Source organism: Onychomys torridus, chromosome 1, assembly GCF_903995425.1.
Source record: "Onychomys torridus chromosome 1, mOncTor1.1, whole genome shotgun sequence".
NCBI classification, from domain to species: Eukaryota; Metazoa; Chordata; class Mammalia; order Rodentia; family Cricetidae; genus Onychomys; species Onychomys torridus.
In genome coordinates, this window is record NC_050443.1 from 3,342,686 (window position 1) to 3,356,068 (window position 13,383).

General features: G+C 58.1%; 4 protein-coding genes across 9 annotated transcripts in view; 3 read left to right on the forward strand and 1 right to left on the reverse strand.

Moving 5' to 3' along the window:
• Znf784 (zinc finger protein 784) overlaps positions 1-10,269 on the reverse strand; it is a 27,196-nt gene extending 16,927 nt beyond the window's left edge. The window contains exon 1 of the mRNA XM_036181969.1: positions 8,428-10,269. Within this exon, the coding sequence (XP_036037862.1) occupies positions 8,428-8,781 (354 nt within the window). The 5' untranslated portion in view covers positions 8,782-10,269. The remainder of the gene's footprint in view (positions 1-8,427) is intronic.
• On the forward strand, positions 3,315-5,542 carry LOC118580357 (zinc finger protein 580). Of its 2 annotated transcripts, none has more exons than XM_036182021.1 (2): positions 3,315-3,499; positions 4,600-5,542. In XM_036182021.1, the coding sequence occupies exon 2, from the start codon at positions 4,612-4,614 to the stop codon at positions 5,128-5,130; it is 519 nt and encodes a 172-aa protein (XP_036037914.1). In that variant the 5' UTR covers positions 3,315-3,499; positions 4,600-4,611; the 3' UTR covers positions 5,131-5,542. The 2 variants fall into 2 exon arrangements, with proteins under 2 accessions (XP_036037914.1, XP_036037923.1); XM_036182030.1 differs by lacking the exon at positions 3,315-3,499 and adding an exon at positions 3,589-3,783.
• Ccdc106 (coiled-coil domain containing 106) lies at positions 7,893-12,166 on the forward strand. 5 transcript variants are annotated; one of them, XM_036182008.1, is made up of 6 exons: positions 7,893-7,959; positions 9,124-9,227; positions 9,361-9,465; positions 9,550-9,726; positions 11,009-11,221; positions 11,643-12,166. In XM_036182008.1, the coding sequence occupies exons 2-6, from the start codon at positions 9,197-9,199 to the stop codon at positions 11,957-11,959; spliced, it is 843 nt and encodes a 280-aa protein (XP_036037901.1). In that variant the 5' UTR covers positions 7,893-7,959; positions 9,124-9,196; the 3' UTR covers positions 11,960-12,166. The 5 variants fall into 5 exon arrangements, with proteins under 5 accessions (XP_036037901.1, XP_036037890.1, XP_036037878.1 ...); XM_036181985.1 differs by lacking the exon at positions 7,893-7,959 and adding an exon at positions 7,989-8,317; XM_036181999.1 differs by lacking the exon at positions 7,893-7,959 and adding an exon at positions 8,371-8,629.
• Positions 11,959-13,366, forward strand: LOC118593433 (translation initiation factor IF-2-like). Its single transcript, XM_036202895.1, has 3 exons — positions 11,959-12,073; positions 12,180-12,368; positions 12,771-13,366. Exons 1-3 carry the CDS (start codon positions 11,959-11,961, stop codon positions 13,049-13,051), a joined length of 585 nt encoding a protein of 194 aa, XP_036058788.1. The 3' UTR covers positions 13,052-13,366.
• The last annotated feature ends 17 nt before the right edge of the window (positions 13,367-13,383 follow it).

A 13,383-nucleotide genomic window follows, 5' to 3' on the forward strand; every position in this document is an offset into this window, starting at 1 on the left:
ATTGAGATTCCCTTTCCCAGTCTACTCTACCTTGTGTCAAGTTGACAAACTGGGTGATGGTGGCACATGCCTTTAATCCCGACACTGGGAAGGCAGAGGCTGGCAAATCTGAGTTCAAGGTCAGCCTGGTCTACAGAGTGAGTTTCAGGACAGCCCTAGCTACACAAGCCAGCACAGGCTTCCTATGCTGGTTCCCCAAGGTTCAGAAGCTCCGCAAAGCTTAGGGGCGTGTTCTGGTGCTTCCAGGAAGAGCGACTGTGTTGCCTGCCGTTGGTATGGAGCTGGATTAGTAATCACTGTCCCAGGGTGTCCCCAGTCAGCCTGGGACATTGCAAAGCCATTGACCCCAACTTGGGGTATGCTGGAAACCCACAGGTGTCAGGGGAGGCAGCGGCGTAGGAGGCCTGGCAGAGGGAATTTTAATTAATAATTCTCTCCTTTCAAGCTCCAGATTCCAAACTTCTGCCCACCCTGTTCCTGATTGTGCCAAGGCTGAGGTCACCTCTCTCTTTCACTTCTTCTGTTCTCCGTGGTTTCTGTCTTCTCTATCCTCTTCCTCCTCCTCCCTCGCCTTGAAAACAGTGTCATTGGTGGGAGTGGTATCTCCTATGGTAGATAGTGGAGGAGCCCCTTGTCCTCTGGATCCCTGGGCCTGGGCTGGTGAGGGATTCCATTGTCTGTGGAATATGAAGGCCCTCAAGAGTTGCCTGTGCCTGGGACCTGCAACACTGGAGCCCAAGGCAACATCAGTCAGAGGGAAGCCCCTCAAGGATGCCAGCATTCTAGAAGGGCATTGCTTCACACACAGCTTCTGGCATCAGCCCTGGCTCACACTTATTTTTTATGGTCCTGGTGATTGTTGGAAGCTCTGCAGTTGGCATCGAATGTTCGGGTCAATGGGGCCTGATAATGGACAGTAAAACTGCTTCCCTGCTGGGTGGATAAAGCCAAGCGACTCAGGCCAGTGAGATGGCTTACCAGGGTGTGCCTTTGAATTTGTATTGTCAGTCTGTGTGGTGTGCTCTTAACTGCTGAGCCACCTCTCCATCCCTGACAAGGTTTTGGATGTGCAAATGTAACATTCAATTCAGTTTGAAGAATCTTATTAGGCTCTTAACTATTTCTGGGGCTTGCTCCAGCTCCACCCTCAAGCATCTTTTGAGGGAGAAGGGGAATATAATATTCGGCATTTGGATTGAGTGATCAGAAGTCACCCACTCACTAACTGATAATTCATATTGTGCCTCCACCTTCTTCTTGGCTTAGTTTTTTAATATTCATTTATGTGTGCTCATGTGCATGTATGTGGCAGTTGGAAGGCAACTTTTGGAGTTGGTTCTTTCCTTCCACCATGTGAGTCATTTGGGATTGAACTCCTTTGCTCTTGTAGAGGACCTGAGTTCCAGTCACAGCACCCACAGTAGCTCACAACACCCCAACTCCAGTTCTAGGAGATCCGATGCCCTCTTCTGACCTTCAAGGGCACTAAGCACACACAAGTGCATATACATACTTGCAGGTAAAGCACTCATATACATAAAATAAAAGGAGTTCAAGGTTATCTTAGGCTACATAGCAAATTTCAAGCCAGGCTAGGTTACTTGAGATTCTGTCTCAAGAAGAAAAAGTAAGTTTATATAGTGGTTCCACAGGGTAAATCTAAGGCATGAAAAATTCTATACTTCAAAGCCCCAGAACACTGGTTTCAGTTCAAGCTCTGAGTGTGTGTCACACCACACAGGGATGATAGCATTGCCATCAACAGAAAGATGTTGGACTGAAGGACTTCTTTCCACGGACCCTAGTGAACTCACACCAGCTATACATTGGACAACTTTACAAGGGGGCTTGTCCACCCTTTGAGGGTCCTCAGGCTGGGCGCCGGACTAACCCTCCTCTCCCTCAGCTATTTCCTTTGTTTGTTTTTTGAGACAGGTTTCTCTGTAGCTTTGGAGCCTGTTCTGGACTAGCTCTGTGGACCAGGCTGGCCTCAAACTCACAGAGATCCGCCTGTCTCTGCCTCCTGAGTGCTGGGATTAAAGGTGTGCGCCACCACCGCCCGGTGTCCCTCGGCTATTTCCAGCTGTTGCTCCCTCTCAACTTCTAGTACATGATTCCAGCACTTAGCCCTAGGACACACCCCTAACATAACAGTGACTGCTCAGACCCTCCTCGAAGGGCCCAGAGTGCCAGCTACACTGGGCAAAGGGCTCCAGTGCCCTTGCCTGCACTCTTCTCCATTCCGGAGAACCAGCTTCCTTGACTGCATAATATGTAGAAAGTCTGGTTCTCCGAGTCTCAGCTTCCCCATGTATTCAATGGGAAGAATACACCTTCCCATGTCTGTGCCTAGAGTGTCTGGCATCCTCTGGGCTTTACTCCCCACCTGATCACTGGCCAGAATCACAGCCTCCCCCTCACCTCCACCTTTATTTTGAGACAGGGTTTCATGTAGCCCAGGCTGGCCTCCAACTTGTTATGTTGCCGAAGATGACCTTTAACTTCTGATTCTCCAGTTTCCACTTCTGGAGAGCTGGGATTAAAGGCTTGAGTGAGATACTACTACACCCGGAGGATCGAATCCAGAGGGCACGCTAGATAAAGCACTCTACCGACTGTGCTATACCTCAAGCTCTGTTCCCACTTGGATACCTAAAGCTCCAGGTTTCAGTTTTCCCATATGCTCAGCAAGAGCATTTCCCTTTCTATGTCATTATCTGGTGTAAGCGTTGCAGCTCGTATGGAAAGGTATTTTAGCAACCGGGAGCCAAGGAATATCACAGAGTCACTGTAAGCATAGCACCTTTTTACCTAACATCTGGTCTTCTCCAGCCTATTTCCCCATGTGTTCAGTGGAGCACGTATACCTCACCTAATCTGGCAACGTCTTCTTTGGGCATTGGCTTCCCTGTTTAGGAGATGTCAGGATTACGCCCGGACCACACCAGAGCAGACATCTGGCCTCTGGACTTCAGCCTCTCCATGTGCTCAACCAACAGTAACACCCTTTCTCTAACTCTCTAAGTGGCTTTGCCTGAGCGGAAAGGGGAGGCAGGGTGGAAAGATGGCAAACTGCACATTCCAGTTCTTAATGGGTGGTTTGCGAGACTTCACGGTACCAAGCTTCAGTTTACTGGCCATTCAAAGCCAAGGAACGGCGCTTTCTGAGGATGGGGCCACGCAACGGGGAACTGTTCTTTTGCAGGTCCCTCTCGCTGGCCACGCGCCAGCACCCCCGCCCCCCACCGCGCGCTCCCACTAGAGGGGCCGACGCCGGCGTCGGAACCTTCGTGTGTGGAGCGTGCGTTTCTGATCGGCGCTCTTTCCCAGGGACGCCGTCGCCCCTCGCGCCCCTGCGCCCCCCGACCCGCGTCCCCGGCGCCGCCGGCCCGGAGCTACCCGGAAGCTCGCTCCTGCCGCGGCGCTCGTCAGGGCAAGCCCGGGTCCGTCCGGGACCTCGGCCCCGCTCTCCCCCGGACCCGAGAGGCTGCTGCACCGGGTACGGGGGCCGGGATGGAGGGAGGAGCCTGGCTTGGGCTGGGCGCGAGGCCGGCGGGGCTCTGGGTGTGGGTCGGGGCGGGGAGGCTAGGAGAGAGGGGCGTCGGGAGGGCAGGGCTCCGTGTGGAAGCCAGTGGAGTAGGAAGGCCCTGGGGATCTAACGGGACCCGGTGGTTCAGTGGACCAAGGTGCTAGAGCGCCCCAGGCGAGGGACTATGCATCATGTAACCGGGGAGGTGAAGAGAGACAAGAGATGCCAGCTGCATCTAGAGAGGAGGGACCAAGGTTAGGGAGAGCTGGTGCGGGAACGGGAATCCAGAAGGCCCGGTGTCTGGCTGCAAATGGGAGGAGGCTCCACGGTGGTGGCCGCGGTGGAGAGAGAAAGAAGATGTCAGGATACTTTCCGGGGGAGGGGAGGGGGCTGGGGATGGTGGTGAATGAAGAAATGCAACAAGATGGGGGCGCATACAGGAGGAAGGCAGTAGAGACGATGTGGGGAGAGAATGGCAAGACCTCCAAGTGCAGAGTGTGGGGATAACATAAAAGAGCCCTGAGTGGAAAGTGGGGAATTGGGTTAGTGGGACTCTGGGCAAGTATCTAGGGAGGGAACTTGAGGCCACGACAACTGTGGAGATTTGGGAGGCCCTGAAGGGCATCGAGTGGGGTGGAGAGCCCCCCACCCCCGGGGTGTTGTGGGACCTGAGGGAGAGGATTAAGCCAGAGCTTGAGTAGAGCTCTGGGAAAGAGAGAAGGGTAGATGGGAGGAAAATCCCGGAGGCCACCGGGGCCGGGAATGTGAGGTTAGAGAGGACCTAAGCTAAAAGGAGAGAATGGACTTGGAGACGGATTGCGGTGGGTGGGGATGGGCGGAGGGAATCCGGAGGATGTCCGAGGTTCTGACCTGAGTCGGGTGGAGCTGGGTGTTGCCCAGCCCTGGTGGAGGAGTCCCAGAGATGGGGACTGGAGTCAGTTTTCACTTCGTAGGGAGGTAGGTCAGTGGCACAGAGTCTGGCAGAGAATAGGAACACCTTCCTTTTTAGGAATTTTTTTTTCCTGAAAGGAAGAGACGATCTTAACTTCTCTTCCCTCCGCCGCTCCCAGCTGCCGCTCCAGATGCTGCTGCTGCCGCCGCGGCCACCCCACCCTCGGTCCTCCTCCCCGGAGGTCATGGACCCGCCGCCCCCCAAGACTCCCCCTTTTCCCAAGGCGGAAGGCCCCTCCTCCACTACTTCCTCGGTGGCGGGGCCGCGACAACCGCGGCTGGGCCGCCACCTGCTCATCGACGCCAACGGGGTCCCCTACACGTACACGGTGCAGCTGGAGGAGGAACCTCGGGGCCCGCCGCAGCGCGAGGCGACCCCGGGAGAGCCAGGTCCTCGCAAGGGCTACAGCTGCCCGGAGTGCGCTCGTGTCTTTGCCAGCCCTCTGCGGCTGCAGAGCCACCGCGTGTCCCACTCGGACCTCAAGCCCTTTACGTGTGGTGCTTGTGGCAAAGCCTTCAAGCGCTCCAGCCACCTGTCGCGGCACCGCGCCACCCACCGCGCGCGCGCTGGCCCACCGCACACCTGCCCGCTCTGTCCGCGCCGCTTCCAGGACGCCTCTGAGCTGGCGCAGCACGTGCGCCTGCACTGAGCTCCGCCCTGCCCTCTCTGGGCCACCACGTCTGACCCACACAGCGTCACACCCGTACATACATTCCCAGTTCTGCTGAGGTTACTGCCTTACCCTAGGCCTCAGTTTCCCCACCTGTCCCCCAAAGAGAAACATCACTTTGTCTTTTCTCCCGTCTAGCTGTGCGATGTAGACCAAAGTTGTTGCCCCTCTGGGCCTGGGTGTCAGTTGGAACTGGGCTTCAGTCTGGCTGTGCTGTGTGCGCCTTTGCAAGTGGTGCGACCTCTCCTGAGTCTTGGTTTCCTACTCTTCCCAAGAGGTGAGGTCCTCGTGGAAGACACGGCAAAAGCACCAGCACGGTCTGGATCATCTCTGTACTCCCTCTAATGCCCACGAACCCGCATCCTTTGCCCAATAAACATTCCGCACTTCATTCTCAGGCTCTTACTTGCGTGTGGGTTGAATGTTGGGAGAAGGGAGATTGGGTCCGGACCGCTAACATCTAGGAACCTTGTGCTTGAAGTACGTTTCCTACCGGAGCTATTTTCTGATGCTCAGACGACCCGCCCTCTCCTGGACCCTGGTCTCTCTGAGTCCCTATTTCCCCAACCCGGTACTGCCAGGTGCTGACTGTAGCCAAGGGTTCCTGGTCCCTCTGCCGCCTACAGCTGTGGGTGCAACCCAGGGCTGTCGCGGGCCGCCCGGACCCGAGAGGCTGCAGCACTGGGTACCAGGCATGGGAGGAGGGATGGAGACCCGAGCGGCAGCAGAGAGGGCGGAGCCCGGTAGGACCGCGTCCCAATGGGCAGCTTTTCGAAAACTTGCTGGGAAATCTCCAAAGGCGGCGGCTGCGGACCTCGAAAGAACTACGGGTGGAGCCGCGATGGAAGAACCTAGACATAGTGGGTGGACCTACTTTTAGACCGGGTGGTGGTCAGAGCGCGGGAGAGTCCCGGAGGGCCGGGAAGTGTCGTGCAGGATGGCTGCAGTGACCCGAGGAGGGCACACGGGGAAGGGGACTGAGGTCTTGACTTATAGAGGGAAAGGGACTGCGTGAGTATAGTGGGTAGCGGAGCCCAGAAGAGAGACTCCAGGGGCCTTATAGGGACAGCGCAGAGGACCTTGGGCAGAGCACATAGCAAGAACGGAGTCCTTGTTCCCCTCTCCGGTAGATCTTCTCATACTGTCCCATCCATCAGGCCTCATTTACATCTATGTGCTGGTGGTGTTACCTCGCTGCTCCCAGACCCCGGCACTTCCCTCTCTCTCGGACAGGTGGGTCCCCAGACTTCATCCCCTCCAAGGCTCAGCGATATCTTCTCATTGATACTAGGGTGTCCCCTACACAGCGCTGGTGGACGAGGAGGCACAGAGGGAGGCCGGGGCCAATGGGACTTGGGTTCAGAAAAAGTGCTACAGCTGTCCGGTGTGCTTTAGGGTCAAGTTGGCTCAGCACATCCGTGGACACCCGTTCCAGTGCCCGCATTGCCCGTGCTGCCTTACCAAGCAGCACACAGCACAGAAGCACACTCGGTGGAAGCATCCATGAACTATTCCCGGGGACCCCAGGGATCCTGGGTCTCCTGAATCAGACACTGGCCTGAGTTGCAGGCTGGCTTTCAGGGTCCTGGGCACAAACCCAGACCAACCTCTTTGACGCGAGCCTTGCCTGGAAGAGTCTGAGCTGTTAGTGCATCATAGTGCTTTGGCGCTATGATGGGAATGAGCCCTCAAAGAGAACAGCCCTGCATCTTGAACACTTGGGATATTATTCTGGAGTCCTGACCGGAGGAATGGAGGACACTGCTGTTTGGGAAAACTCTTGCCTCAGAAGTTTTGGTGGGCTGTCAAAAGTCTCCTCTATTTTGACACTGGAGGTAGGGCCCTAGACTAGATACCCAACAAACACCCCATTCTCAATCACTACTTAAAGTTTTTGAGCTATCTTAGTTTACACTCACCACCTGCTACAAAGACCTTGGCTGGGGAATGGGAAGTTTGCCTTTCTCCTCTGGAGTTAGGCCTACTTCAGTTCCTCCAAACCTGCCATCTATTTATTTATTGACACAAGGTTGTAATGTAGTTCAGGGTACCAGGAGACTTACGACCTTGCCTCCACTTCCTGAGTACTGGAACTCAGGGCTTTCTGCATGCTAGGCACCCTACAGACAGGGATACATTCCCAGCACCTTTGGAAATATGAAACGGCACCCCTCCCCCACTTAAATTACAATCCACATTAATAGACTTAAAAAAATAGCATCCCAGAACATAAACACACCAAACGTATGTGGAACCATTTTAACGGTAGTTACCTTTAGTGTGCACAGGACACCCTTCTATTTTAAATCTAGAGTTCACCTCCCTATGTACAATTCTCCACTGTTTGAAACCCTGATCTAGGGCAGGCGGCTCCCCCTGGACTTGCTGACCCAGGCTGCAGCTGATTTGTCAAGTGAAGCGCCAGAGGGAGCTGCTTGTTTGTCTCTTGGTTGACTCATTCAGCTTCCCTCTGCAAGGTTAAAGCCATGCCTCCATTAGGAAGGCTTCATAACCATAGAGAGGGTGTTGCTTGTGAAACGGAGGGGCAGGTGGAACCCTGCTGCAGGCCTATTAAACATGTCTTCTCCGTCCCCGCTCACGCCTGTTTCGTACCAGATAGTTAGCCTCTTTACACGACTCCTTTTGGGGCGGAGGGGCGAGTAGGGGCGGCTTAAGGCTGTGCTTTTACACCACCGCCTGACTTCAAGTAATACCAACCGCGCTTGGATCGTAAGCCCCAAGAGCCTTTGGTGTGTCACACCACTGCATCCTCGTAAAGGCCCTAGAGAGTAACTTCCCACTTAACAGGTGAGTAAACTGAGGCTAGGGAGGAATGAGGCGGTAGGGACCGGAGTGTAGCTGTTCTACAGGCGGCCATTCCTGACCCACACTTTGCGGAGATACAGCCACCGCACAACCCACTCTCACATCTGGTCTCTTACTCCTTTAAACCTTCTCGTGGATGGGGTTGGGGGTTATGGCTGGCTGAGGCGTACAGGGCCGGAGCTGCGCGTGCCAGCTCCTCGGGGACCATTAAAGGGGACTCGAGTTCCGCCTCAATCCTCCCTGCTGCCTCACACCTTCGGACTTTTCTTGGCCCACGGGGCACGTAGCCACGCACTCACCCGGAGGACCCTTGCTGTCGGCTGTGCAGGATGAGAATTTCGTGAGGATCCCTGCCTGGGCTCGGGACGGGAGGGGGAGCGGGGGTGGGTGGGCTGCAAGGGGCTATCGCGCAAGTGCGGCCCCGACCTCCGCGCAAACGCCGGGCCTCACCTGGGCTCCGAGAAGAGGCGCGCCCGGCCGGGCAGGCCGGATCCCGCAAGTGCGCGAGTGTCTGCACGCTCCGTCACTCCACTCCGAGACTCCCCTCCTCTGCCGCGGCGCCCGCTTCTCCGCGACACTTTGCAGACGCTCCCCAACGCTGGGCATGGGCGCCGCCACCGCCGCCGGTCCCGGGGCTGCAGGGCTTGCGCGGGTGGGTGAGAGCGGGGCCCTGGCCCCTCGTGCCCTGGGCGCCGAGGGCGGGGAATGGTGCCCGCGGCCGCCACTCCCATGCTGGTCGCCCTTTCTGGGACCTTTCGCCTCGGCCGCCCCCTCCCACTCGTGGGACAAAGGGCGGGGGCGCATCCCCACGCGTGACCTCCCCCGCACTGCGCACGCGCCCAGCCCCCACTGCGGGGGAGGGGCTCTGCTAGCCCGCCCGCGCCAGTGCGGGAGGAATGGGCGGCTGGGGCAGGGGGACGCTTGCAGGGTGGACCCCCCCACCCCACGCGTGGAAGTTAGGGGTGGTTTCTCCCTTCCCTTTGTGGCTTTGGGTCCGGAGATGGCCCATGATGAGGGCCCTTCCTATTCAGGCCCAGGAATCTAAGGGTCGAGCTCCTTCACAACCACGAGTCCTCTCGCCGAGCCCCCCTCGCCCTGGGTACCCCAGTGTCTCTGTCCAGGAGTCCGGGTTCTTTCCTCCTTCAGACCATGGCTCCAGGCCGGTGATCCCTCCCAGCTCCAGAGGAACAGGAGGTCCGCCTCTGCAGGACGCCTCGCTATGAATGACCGAAGCAGCCGTAGGCGGACAAGTGAGGCACTTGGGGACCCTTTCCTCACCCTTGGCCCGACATTCTGGTTCCCTCTGTCCACGGGGCAGTTGTGGTTGGGGGTGGTCTGAAGGGCCGGCCGCTTCCGGGGTGACCTGCACTGGCCTCTCTCCAGTGAAGGACGAAGAGACCTTTGAGATCTCCATCCCCTTCGAAGAGGCACCCCACTTAGACTCGCAGGTCTTCTACAGTCTGAGTCCCTCTCAGAGACATTTTGAGGGTGAGCTGAGGAAGGGCGCCGAGGGGCTGGACTCAGGTGGGGTACTGCCTCATCCCGGGGCATGACCCCTGCTGTTGTTCCTAGAGCCTGCAGAGGCCAGCTCCCCGACCCTGGCCCTGATGAACAGCGTCAAGGCCCAGCTGCACATGGCCCTGGAGAGGAACTCGTGGTTGCAGAAGCGCATTGAGGACCTGGAGGAGGAGAGGGACTTTCTGCGGTGTCAGCTGGATAAATTCATTTCCTCAGCCCGGATGGATGCAGGTGCGGGTGGGGGCACACCGTCCCCCCAGGACCCGCAGGATTCAAAGCCCACTGTTGGGCCGACCCGATGGGGACTTGCCACCCCTCCACTAAGAACCATGCCAGCCTTAGGCTGTTCCCACCCAGCCATCTCCTTCATGGTACCAAAGACTCATTTCCTACCCTGTCATAGACCGCCCCAACCCACTAGCCTCAAGCACTCGGCATAACTGAGTCTGGGTTTCCAGCCCAGGTTCCTCGCCTTAGGGGAAATGCCCCGTGTCCCCTTGCCAGTAGGCCCGCTGGATTCCTCAGAGGGGCCCTGCCCACACCCCAGGACTTCTGAATCATAGATTCCATCCATCGGAGGTGCCCTGCCTGTTTCCCCACCACCCTGTTCTGTATGCCTTGGCTAAGTGACGTTTTTATTCCTCAGAGAGTGGGGGTCTCAGTTGTCCCCTAATTTATGACCAACAGCATGGCAGTGTCAGCTCTGCTGATTAGCCTGTGCCGTCCGCTCTTCCTGCCACATTCCTCATTGGATGCTGCCTTTCCCTAATAAATCTATTTTTAAAACTTATTACAGTGTTCTGCCTGCATGTATGTCTGCAGGCCAGAGGCATCAGGATCTCACTATAGACGGTTGTGAGCCACCATGTGGATGCTGGGAATTGAACTCAGGACCTCTGGAAGAACAGTGCTCTTAACCACTGAGCCATCTCTCCAGCCCCGCTTCCCTAGATCTTCAGCTCAGGCCTTGGAGAACTTAACCTTTATTCAGGCCTGAACCGAACAACCTCTGTATCCAGCTGAGCTGCTGGCAGGCTTTCTAGCTGGTAATGATGTCAAAAGCCCCAGCATTGGGATGGGCATCATGTCCGCCCCTCTCCCTGTGCTGAGAGTCTATCCTGGGTGACTCCACTCTTGCCCTGGTATGGTGAGGCAGAGTGCTGACTTCAGCCCTCTTCAGGAGTCCCTCCTTTGAAGATGCGGAGTCTGGGCCTCAGTTGGCTCCCTGTTCAGGGAAAGGTAGTTCGCCTTCTCCCATACCCGAACTGACCTCTGATATCCAACCCTCACCCAGAGCCTTGCCTGCCTCTGGGATTCTGACTACTGTCTGGAGGCCCCGGATAGTCACGGAGCCCAGGGAGTTCCTTGAATCCCAGCTAGCTCTAGGCCATTCATCCCTGGGGGCTTCACCTTGTCCGCATCCCCAAGACCTAGCCTCCAGCTCCACCTTTCCCCTCCCCCTTCAGGCCAGTGATAGGACATCGTGTCACAGTTCCTTTTTGTCTCTCCTCAGAGGACCACTGCCGGATGAAGCCTGGGCCACGGAGGGTTGACGGGGACAGCCGGGCTGGGGCTGGGGGAGAAGCTTCAGACCCTGAGTCAGCAGCCTCCTCCTTCAGCGCGGCGTCCGAAGAGGGCAGTGCCAGTGAAAGGAAGAGGCAGAAGCAGAAGGGAAGCACCGGCCGGAGGCGATTTGGGAAGCCCAAGGCTCGAGAGAGGCAGCGGGGTGAGTGGGTCCATGTGCTGGCCTGTTGAGGGGTGTGAGTCCTGCAGCGGTGCCCCAACTGACCCATATACAAAACAACCAGACTCAGCCCCATCTCCCAGCCCTTCTGTGTGGGCCCGAGTTAATTCCACATTTCAGTTTACACCAGCCGGCAGTCAATCCTGTTCCCTCGCCAGGAAGGCGGCCTCGGGCCCATCTCATGGTGCCAGCCTCCCAGTCTGCGCATGCCCTCTTCAGTTCCCCGGCGCACCGCGTGTCCTCCTCCCTTCGCTTTCCGTACGGGGCTCTCAACTTCCTTGATCTCAAACGCGTGTGTCCTTCACCGCACCCTTCCTCCTCGTGCCGCCCTCCTGTTTCTCCCTGGGTCCCCACATGGCTGGCTGTCTTTCCCCTTCTCCTCTCTGTCCGCCTGGCCCTGCAGTGAAGGACGCCGATGGGGTCCTCTGCCGCTACAAGAAGATCCTGGGCACCTTCCAGAAGCTGAAGAGCATGTCCCGAGCCTTCGAGCACCACCGCGTGGACCGGAACACCGTGGCGCTGACCACGCCCATCGCGGAGCTGCTCATCGTGGCCCCCGAGAAGCTGGCCGAGGTGGGCGAGTTCGACCCGTCCAAGGAGCGCCTGCTCGAGTACTCCCGCCGCTGCTTCCTGGCGCTGGACGACGAGACTCTCAAGAAGGTGCAGGCTCTCAAAAAGAGCAAGCTCCTCCTGCCCATCACCTACCGCTTCAAGCGGTGATGCCGCCGGCGCGCACGCCTCCCCGCCCCGCAGACCCCGCAGACGGCCCCGCAGGCGGCTCGCAAGGCCGGGGGCCCGCACCCCCGGGGCCACCCCGCAGGGGCGGCCAGCTCGGCCCCCGAGCCAGGAGGAGCCCACCTGCACCTTACACGGAGACAGAGCATTATTCAGAGAATTTAAATTAAAGAGACATGAACGTTTTCAATACACTGGGGCCCAGGTCTTCCGAGAAAGGGGATGGGCCGGCGGGGGGGCGCCCGTCGCCACGGAGACCGGGCCGGGGGCGCTCAGGCTGGGGAGGACGGGCAGGGGAGCAGCAGCTTCTCCCCAGGGCCGCTGGGCAGGACGCCGACCCTGAACCCGGGCCCTGCCTCGCGGAGGTGCGGGGGGCACGTCCTGCGCTGGCGCGGTAGGTGGGCGCGGGGGTGGGCAAGCTAACGCGATTGCCAAGGCAACCGGGAGAGCGCAGTCTAGTTTAACGGCCCCGGAGTTAGGACCCACAGGAGGGGGTGAGGGGGTGGGGGAGTCCCCGCGCACGCGCAATGTGGATCCTCCCGGGCGCGGAGAAAACGAGCCTCAGACTGACCGCTACGCAGGCGCAGAAACCCCTCTCGCCGCCTCCGTATGCGCAGGCGCCCCAAGCCGCGCTAAAAAAAAAAAAAAAAAAAAAACAAAAAAACCACCTCCGCAGCGGCCTCGAGCACCCTCTGCCCCCACTGGCTGCTATTGTCCCGCACACCCTCTCTGGCCTTCCGCGCTCCTCACCGAGAGAGCCAGGCGCCGAGAGTGAGACCCCGCCCCTCCCCTGTAGCTCCCGACCCACCTCTTCTCTGCACACTCCCTCCCTTTTGGGTTCTTGGAGCCGAAAGGAGCCGAAAGGAGCCGAAGCAACGGCGGAAAGAGCCGAAGTTTTCCCTGGTGCTTGAGGCCTTCCCGAAGCGGTGGCGGAAGGGAACGAAAGTCTCCGGAAGGGGCGGAGTGACCCAGTGGAACCTCCGGAAAGAGCCGAAGATTAGAATCGGGCTTAATCTCTTGAGGGGCCGTGAGCGAGCGCTGGAAACCTTCGGAAAGAGCGAAGGTCTGGACGGTTAGGGTTGTTGGAAGAGATCGACTGCTTGGACAGGGCCAGTGAGGGGTGGGGCGAATCTTCAGAGGAAGCCAGAAACTGAGGCGGTTTGAGTTGTAGGAAAAACCCGAACCTTTAGAAGGGGCTGGCGTAGGGAACGCGAGGACCCACGGAATCCTCCGAACGTTGAGACACTGGTCTCCGAAAAGTTACCGAAACTTGGGCAGCCTGCAAAAATCTCACATTGGGTGATTTCGGGGGTAGACGCCGCCGCCTGCAGACTCCGCGGTCTACCTCCGGGAATAGCCGACTGGCTTCGGAGCCGAGCTCGGGGCGGTTCGAGGGGGGTGGGGCGGGC